The 10,176-nt window shown below is 37.8% G+C and overlaps 1 protein-coding gene across 1 annotated transcript in view; it reads left to right on the forward strand.

The window, feature by feature from the left end:
* LOC149135456 (cytochrome P450 4V2-like) overlaps positions 1-10,176 on the forward strand; it is a 36,551-nt gene that overhangs the window by 203 nt on the left and 26,172 nt on the right. Inside the window, exons 2-3 of the mRNA XM_089351863.1 lie at positions 1,506-1,591; positions 4,678-4,868. Coding sequence (XP_089207989.1) covers positions 1,506-1,591; positions 4,678-4,868 — 277 coding nt within the window. The remainder of the gene's footprint in view (positions 1-1,505; positions 1,592-4,677; positions 4,869-10,176) is intronic.

A 10,176-nucleotide genomic window follows, 5' to 3' on the forward strand; every position in this document is an offset into this window, starting at 1 on the left:
ATCAGGTAATATTTGTACCAAAGGAGAGACATGATCAACCAAAATGTTCACATAATTATTGGTTTTAACTTTGTGATATAGATCTAAAAAGCCACTTCCATGCTGCATAGTAGGGACTAAGAAGTTAGAATCGAATGCTTTTTCTCGGCTTTCTCCAGATGAAAATGTGCCCCGAAGTGGGGAAAAAGATGATTGATGATTAATAAGATATGACATTGTTCCATTGATGAATTGACCACGTCTAAAAGTCTAGATACCATTTTTCCCGCATCACAGGAAATGTGCAGCGATTACTGACCCTCCCATAGTACCCAGCTTTAGGGATCTCACTACGAACGCTTTTGGTTGACAGAGGGTTGGCAAAGTCGTGGTTTAGCTCTGCTGTCATTTCTACTACTGTAGTTCAATAAATTTTAGACAATACTTTTTACTATTCTACGATCTCTCTCTGTGCTTTGCGTTCCATCCAGAATTACGCTTTCTAAAGTTGGAATTTACTCTAGTTTTGGAATTATCTGAATCGCCTGGATCGGCCAGGCTGTCTGGCGACGAGTCGGTTCCGCTGGCCACAGCATTCTGTCCATCCCTCACGTGCTCTCGCCATTCTCCTCCACGTTATTTGAAGCACTTGTCTTGAAACATCTTCCCACCTGATTGAAGGTCTTCCGAGTTGTCTCTTCTGCTCGCACGGGCACTAGTGTTTGGAATACCAATATGATTTTAGAGGCTGTACCTCGCGAAGCATTTAATACTTCAACAGTTTTAGAAACATCATCCATCTGCGATCCAGCAATCTGTCACTTTTGGAAATTAGAAAGATTCGACATTTTAACTTACTTCAATATCTGTATACGCAGCCCGTCCCCCAAGTGGCGGTCTATATCATATCGTGCGAGCCGTGCATTATGCATATGAAGACATATATACAGACTACAATTTGTATGTATGTAAGTGTATGTCTACATGTGTCTGTTTGTGTGTGTACGCGCGCATGTGGGTGTATACGGCACGCTCTTTATTAGTTTCTGTCTACAAAATTGCAACTGCAAAATATTATTTAACTGGATGATATAGTAGGAAGACGCTGGGTTATTGTGTCGTGTATGGCATTGAATTCGAAATTGTGTTGTTGCGAAGTGAGCTTCCTAACCGCAAAACAAGGCTATATTCCGTGCTGGAATTTTGTCAGTGAACAGGTCGCGGTCTCAAAGCGACGAAAATATTTTGACAAACTAAATTGAAATGTTGAAGTGAATTTAACGGTTTTTTACATGTTTTTAAATCGCTTATAAACAAACACCTTCCACGCTGCAATTGTTTTTGTTTCAGCACACGATCTCAGATCAGGTCATTTGCTATGCAAGTACATCTCTGTAATTTATATATTTGTTACAACTAAAACATATGAGGTGATGACTGCTGGAGTTAATCAATATTTTTCATTTTGTAAAAAAGAATTCTCTCTTGTAACTTGTTTAACCTATTTTGTGTTGTTGTCATTTAAGGATGTACTGGGAAGTCTGCAAAACCTGAACAAACATTCGCTGTATAAATTTTTACGCCCCTGGTTAGGATGTGGTGTGATGATGAGGTATGTAACAAATTAACTACTTTTATCTTCTAAATATTTGCTTCATGGACTGCGGCCATGCTAGAGCACCACCTCGGAAGCTTTTATTCAAGCAGATATATATGAAATATGCACTATCAACACACACACACACACACACACACACACACACACACACACACACACACACACAGCTATAAGTGGTTTAACTGCTGTTTCTAGCAATATATGTGTCTATTAGGATTATATTGCGCCCAGCTGCTCACATTAATGTTTTGTGTGTGTGTGTTTGTGTGTCTGTGTGTGTGTGTGTGTCTGTGTGTGTGTGTGTGTGTTATCGTTGGTTCGCAGAAGTGCTGCGAGTAAACACATAATACTGACCAGCTCAAATATGTTTGTGAAAATGCCACAACGATGTCTGATATATCGAAACCCGAAAGACTTTAATGAGTAACTATGAGAGGACCCGATAATCTACGAATGCAAGACTACAACTTCTGGTTAGAAAGTGAGAATGATAGATGAAGTAAAGCTGGTGTTAGCCTTGCCATCGCGAATACTCTTGTCAACAAATTAGTATCACTTCCTGTTGCTCAATCCGATAGGCTAATGAAAGTGAAATGTGCTCTGCTGAAATCGAACTGTATCTTATTTTTTGTACCTAATTATTCGATGACAAGAGATTCGCCAGGAGGATTTATATGACTCAATAAATAAATATCAGGGCATTGTATTAGGATCTCTCGTAAGGCAATGCAATATATGCAACATCGGAAACTACAAGTTAGGCTCTACCGCCGAAAATGGAATGGCTTGTAACTACCATTTTCTTGCTAAACCAAGGAAAACTAGTCTAACAGCATTCCCAAGTAATCCTATAAATAAGTCTTGAAGGAATTTTGCTGAAGGCTGCACTAGAGTATGTTAGCAATATAGTGACTTTCGATAATATTTCAAGGATGCGCATATACAATAGAATAATAGTTATCATTCGCAGTAGAAAAATTGACCTGCTTGACTAGAGATTAGCGAAGAATTCAATTTACTTCATTGTAGGAGAAATTTTATGGAAAAAAAAGGAAAAAAAAACTACTGAGCGATTGATAAATATACGGGCAAATTTTCTTGAATGTCAGTGCTGAGCTCGTATATCTAGGACCATCAACGCTATGATCTTTATCATGCAAAATTTCAGGAAAAAGCTATCAAGGAGTGAATCTAACTTTCCATTGCATCCATCAACTTTACGAAGGATTTCAACAGCAAAAAGTGAGGATTTGTTAGACACTGTTTAAGAGATGAATTTCTGGGTAAATTTTAACCTTAATTAAGGAGTGTCACAATGTGTATCCACTAGGAAGAAACTGTTCAATCTGCTTTCCTGATATCATACTGTAAAACACTATTAATACCAATGCTATTTGCATTATTTCTGGGTGCTGTTGTTGAGCCTATACTGGAATCACAGCTGCGTTGGGTAGGACATGTCATCTGAAAAGAGACCACTTCTTGTTGCCATGGCTCTGTACTACCACGAATGGAAATGTGGAAGCCTTCGAAGAGGTTGCCTGAAAATCCATTATAAGGACTTTTGAAATGATATCTTAATGAAATGGTAGAATGAAAATAATAGTTGGAGAATCGAACTGAAAAGAAACACCGAACATGAAAAGACAAAAACCTAATGCAAGGTCCACTACACCATGTCTAACAAAGATATTCTCTGCAATTTCTGCAGTCGTATTTGTGTGGAAACCTGTGGTCTACAGTTCCACGAAAGACTGAAGCATTGGTGATGAGATTTCTTCATTTTATTTTTAAAATATGACACTTTTCTTCTAGGATATAGTCTGTTACGAGAGGTGAAGTACTAAATTCTGAAATCGTGTGCAACAAAGATCTCCACTCGAAATACAAGTAAGAACCCATTGGAAAACAAATCGTGTGATTTAAACTGAGAATGGTCGATTATATATTAAGAAGGTTAATGGGAATATCTGAAAAGGTAAACCTTAAATTGGAAGCATCAAAGAAAGCAAAGATGATAGAGATAGTATAAAAGCAAGAAATGGATCAATGCACTGGACAGAGCGTTTTTGAAGGTTACTGAAAAGAGCCAATCTTTACTGGAATTCATGCAGGCCATTATTATGATTAAAGAAATTCTAGTCGTGGTCATAGTGTCTTTTTAATGAGCCATAGTGCATCTAAGATTGCATAATCAAATGTGTTCTTATCTATGTAAGATGGTTGCATATAATTTATTGGGTGGAGGCAAAATGGCCCAGTTGTTAGGGCAGCGGACTCGCTGTCATAGGATCGCGGTTTCGATTCCTATACCGGGCGTTGTGAGTGTTTATTGAGCGAAAACACCTAAAGCTCCACGAGGCTCCGGCAGGGGATGGTGGCGAACCCTGCTGTACTCTTTCACCACAACTTTCTCTCAATCTTACTTCCTGTTTCTGTTGTGCCTGTAATTCAAAGGGGCCAGCCTTGTCACACTGTATCACGCTGAATCTCCCCGAGAACTACGTTAAGGGTACACGTGTCTGTGGAGTGCTCAGCCACTTGCACGTTAATTTAACGAGCAGGCTGTTCCGTTGATCGGATCAACTGGAACCCTCGACGTCGTAAGCGACGGAGTGCCAACAACAACGGTTGCATATAATTTATTGGAAAAATGCTTTTATTTCCAGTAGCCCGAGCGAATTAGTAAATAAGTTCGTACACTTCATATTAATAATGGGAGTATAAAGCTGCCAACTTTTTCTCTTTAGTCAATGATGGGAAAGATCATGTAGCTTACTATGTTTAAATAAAATCTTAGGTTTATGTCAACAATTAAGTCACTATTCTCTTTCAAGCCAAGATTCTATATGGGATATTCCTAGCTTGACTGATATTCACCCTAGATCTGCTAGATCAGGGTTCGTAGGAACCAAAAGAACAATTACATCAAGCAAAGTTTACGTTTCCTAAAGAACAATTACATCAACAATAATTTACGTTTCATTTCCCACCACAAAATTTGCTATTAATTACATTTTCATGACATAAATAATTAATAAATAAAATATTGAAATATATTTCTGCACTGATATTTTCAGCCCAAAATCAAGATGGGTCCACTCATCAAAGATACTGAAGCCATCATTCAATTACAATATCTTAAACTGTTTCGTAAAACGAATTGAAAATCAAGCGAATAACATGCTTAGCGAAATGGATGCACTATCGGATAAGAGTAAAGTCAATATTTCCTATTTCATGAGGAAAATTATACACTCTATTATAGCAGGTAGGTACTATCTACTATAACAGGTTTAACGTAAAAAATTGTTTAATTTTAAGCTTATTTTCATACATTTTAACTTTATTTTAAAACTTTATTGACAAATTTTAACCCCATTTTAATCATATTATTATTAATAAATCTATAAACATTAGGGAGTTCACTCTAGTTTTGATTACTTTGATATACGAGTATTATCAAAGCAATTAAAAAGTAATAATTGTGGAAATTTATTATCGTACAATATATAATGCTTTATATTTGTAGACAAAAGATTCCTGTTTTAGAAAGACATTTTTCAGCATCGGAAAAATACGTTCTACAGCTGATGCCGCTTGGCATTGTTGCATATCTGCATAGTTCTGGGATGAAACTTTGGGGTTCATTAGCTGAATTACCGAATTGATTTAGTTTTTATTGAATCTAAAATCAATCTAATTTATGATGCAACATGGGTCTTTGTTGAATTTCAATTCTTTGAGGTTTTTGTAAGCATCATATATGGTGAAGGTTGTTGATACAATTTTTAAAATCAATTCTTTTAACTGCAGATAGTTTAAGCAGATTTGTGTGAGGTTGGTCATGATCTCAGGGTTTCGCATAGCTTATTTCGCTCACTTCACCAAAATGTCTTCGTTCTCAAAAGTCTCTACAATTTTTGTAACTTCTGCAAGTTTCTTGGTATAGTAATCGCAAGCATCCTACCAGCTACCTCCACTTGGTCACTACTGGATGAGACGGGTATCCGCTTATTTCGAATTACTCTCAACGGTGCTTGTTTTTAAAGATGCAGCCTTGGCGGCGGCAATCACACATCCGATTGCAGGATAGAAAGCCTTTATTTTTAGAGCACAGTTGTGCAGTAGGTGGGAGAAGCAGGTCACATTAAAGAGCTTAGAGTACTTAACTTGCAATGTTCCTCCAGCAGCTACCATATACCAAGCAGCATCAGAAAATGATAGCAGACAAAATTTTCCCTTGGAACCGCCATTACTTTTAAGTGAATCATCGATTATCTGAGTGATGACTGCGGCAGTTAGTGATAATTCAAGTGGTAAATATTCAATTAAGAACATGTTTTGAGGATTTTTAACTGAACCAATATCTACACTAACAATTTTTGTCATCGATCTCACTCGCATTAGAAATTACAAATACATTTTGATGAGCCAGGCAGCTCTTACAATTTTCAACCAGATTTGCACTAGGCGTAGGAGTGGCTGTGTGGTAAGTAGCTTGCTTACCAACCACATGGTTCCGGGTTCAGTCCCACTGCGTGGCATCTTGGGCAAGTGTCTTCTACTATAGCCTCAGGCCGACCAAAGCCTTGTGAGTGGATCTGGTAGACGGAAACTGAAAGAAACCGTATATATATATATATATGTGTGTGTGTGTGTATGTTTGTGTGTCTGTATTTGTCCCTCCAACATCGCTTGACAACCGATGCTGGTGTGTGTGTTTACGTCTCCGTAACTTAGCGGTTCGGCAAAAGAGACCGATAGAATAAGTACTAAGCTTCCAATGAATAAGTCCTGGGGTCGATTTGCTCGAATAAAGGCGGTGCTCTAGCATGGCCACAGTCAAGTGACTGAAACAAGTAAAAGAGTAAAAGAGTAATCGTATCAACATATTTTCGGCACGTAGATTGGGATGGCAGGGGCTTATTGATAGATGCAACGAGATATCTCAAACTTGAATAAGTGAGCTTGTGCGAAGGAATGTCGGCCTCAAGATACTCTTTGATCGTCAAATGATTTGATAGGTGGTTGCTTAATTTTACTAATCAACTTAAGAAGGTATTGATGTTTTTTCCTCATTCTATGCGACTTAACAAAATACTTTTTATCACATTTGACACCAACGATGCACAATCTGCAGTGTAAATGGTTATTGGATGTCAATACAAATTCTTTTGAGAATTTTACGTAAATCATGGGGCTTTTGTCTTCTGATTTGTTTTTGGCTTTGGTATCCGAGTTAAGACTAAGATAATCACAATAATCAAAATTTTAAATTGCTTGAAACAAGGGAAAATGTAGCTCAATAAGGCAATGACAAAAGAACTCCACAATCGACTTCAAAAGTATCCAGTAATGCAACAGCGAAACATAATAATTCAGTTCAATTATCCTTAGATAAAAATTTACATAATAGTTAACAACATAAAAAACACAAATTTAAACGATACATAAAAAAACATTAATTTAAACGATACATAAAAAAACACAAATTTAAACGATACATGTAAAATTTATATCGAAATATTATTGAGAAACAGCTAGTATACGGTACATTTACGTATAGTGAAAAACAAAAGCAAGGAAACTTACTTTCTATGGTAAATTTAAAATTCCTAAATAAAAGGTGCACAGAATTAAGACTATAAGTAAATACACTTACAATTGGATGTTAATAAATAATACTTTTTCTTAAAGGAGTCTGATTCATAAATCAGAAAAAACAAATAATGCAAATAATCAATACTTGCGGTTGGTATCAATAACCTATAGCTAATATTGGTTAAAAGTACCTTGAAGTCAGAGCACGTTTCGCTATGGTAGCTATTTACATTTTCTGTTCTGTGTGTTAACAGTGAATTCAGATGAAATCTACAAAGGTTTCTTGTGGTAGCACATTATTACATTATTTCATCGTATTAACACAGAATAAATGCTCATATACACACATATTCTGTGTATTTTCCTCTAATTTACTTCTTATATACATGTACATAAATACACACAAACATACATACAATCAAATGTATATGCAAATATATAGTTTTCAAGATATATATATATATATTTATATATATATATATATATATATATATATATATATACATATATATATATATACATATACATATATATATATATATATATATATATATATATATATATATATATATATATATATATATATATATATATACAAGAAGATGAAGATGCGCCGAAACTGGCAGCTGGAGGAAGTTCGCCTTCTTGTACACGCATGGAACCTGACCAAAGGATCACCAGCAAATGATCTAATAGCCGAAAGCCTGGATAGGTACAATTTCCACAGGTCAATGGCTCAAATTGATCGAAAGAAACTGGAGCTCATTCGCTCCTACGAGCTCGTGAAACCGCACCATGACCTCCTAGAAGGCATTATGAGAGACACGGACACAAAAAAGGACAGTGAAGACCCTGCACACTGTGCTCAGGCTCAGAAGGACCAAACGGATCACCAAGACAAGGCGGATGCCACCAGTGTTGTAGCCACTGATGAGGGATGCAATGACCATGGTGAATACAGCCAACGCTGCACCACAAACGACAAAGACAGGAGAACAGACAAGAAGACGGTAAACACAAACAGGCTTCAAGCCCAAACACGTCACACAGAGAAAAAGAATCAGATCTGTAAATTCTACCTAAATGCTACCTGCTGGCACGGGGAAAAGGGACGAAACTGCAAATTTGCCCATCCCAAACACCACCAGCTAAACAAGGTAGATAACCACTTACAACAAAATAAGCGGGAGCGCAGAAAAGGGAGACCAGAAAGCTTAAATCTACGTACACATAATCCACCAAATAACAACAGGACTCACAAAGAGAAAAGTCCGTATATTCCTTCTGCTCCCCAAAAAAGGCTGTATGCAGAAGCTGTACGAACTGCAATAGCTGAGCAGCAAGCTTTTTTAAGCGTGGCCCAGAAAATGGTACAACAGTTAACGTGGATGCAGAGGGTACAGAGTCAACGCCACACGAACCATTGTCCAAGACCACCATAGATGATGGATCAGGGATGGCCACCGCTAACACCAGGAACCCCTGCACAGATATCACACCCATATTCCTACTGAATATCCGGGGCCTATTACGAACAGGCGGCAAAGACAAGTTCCTATACTTGAAAGACCTAGTAACATGCAATCAAGCAATATGCATGGTGCTTACCGAAACGCATCTAACACCTAATATAGCAGATGCGGAGATAAATATACCAGAGTATGCCGTACTCCGAACAGACAGAAGGGATAGAAGTCATGGGGGAGTTGCAATGTACATCCGAGAAGATGTCACACCCCTACTACTACTATCACACTCAAACTCTGTATGTGATACTTTAATAGTACACATAAAACAAATTGATGTAGTTGTTTGCTCAACATACCGTCCACCAAATACCGCAAAGCAGGAAGGTAAATTTGAGGACAGCCTCAGACGCATAGAAGAGATCCTGACAAATCTGGACCAACACATCAATATACTTTTCCTAGGCGACTTTAACTTCCCAAATGTTAAATGGCCTGAAGGTCACATCCTCTCTGGGATGTCACTGCATGAACAAAGCCAGGCAAAATCATTGCTAGAACTATCCAGCATGCTGTTCATGGAACAAGTGATACTCCAACCAACCAGGGGAAGCAATATTTTAGATCTCTGCTTCACAAACGATGTGAGCCTAATCCATAATGTGAAAATAACGCCCACATCTCTCTCAGATCATGACATTATAGAATTAATTATGTATGGTCCTAGACAACCCACTGACACCCACCCCACTAGGAGGACTCAAGCAATATCCAACTTGAATTTCCACAGGGCGGACTGGAAGTCAATTCGCAGAGAGATTCGAAATCAAAACTGGCATGACAGCCTTTCTATACAAGACAATGACCTCAAACTAAGTCATTTTATGTCAACCATACAAGACATATGCACCAAATACGTGCCATATAGAAAGACCAGCAAACATACCAATAGAATTCCTAGAGAGGGGAAAATCCTTATGAGACACAGAACAAAGGTCTCAAACCAGTTAAATAGAGAACTGGAGGATAGGAAAAGGGCTAAATTAAAACTAACACTGTTAGAAATAGAAAACAAAATTAAACTCTCCCATGAAAAGGAGAGAGCAGAGAAGGAGAAGAGAGCAGTAGAAAGCATAAAAACAAACCCCAAGGCTTTCTATAGATTTGCAAAAGAGACTGCTACGGTACAGTATAAGATAGGACCCCTATTCCTGCCTAATGGCTCACTGACTGCAGATCCCACATGGATAAGTGAAGTGCTCAGTACACAATTCAAGAGTGTCTTCACTTCTCCTCTGAGTCATGCAGATAAAGAACCCAGCTGATTTCTTTGACAATAGCACTCAGCAGAAAAAGACTGCATCCATTACCTACATCGACATTGAAGAGGAAGATGTGATAGCTGCCATAAATGAAATGAGCTCAAATTCGGCAACTGGCCCCGATGGTTTCCCAGCTGTCCTCTTAAAGTCGTGTAAACAAGAATTGGCAGGACCACTCCGGATACTC

The sequence above is a fragment of the Octopus bimaculoides genome, chromosome 5, assembly GCF_046866305.1.
Source record: "Octopus bimaculoides isolate indiv1 chromosome 5, ASM4686630v1, whole genome shotgun sequence".
Taxonomy (NCBI): domain Eukaryota; kingdom Metazoa; phylum Mollusca; class Cephalopoda; order Octopoda; family Octopodidae; genus Octopus; species Octopus bimaculoides.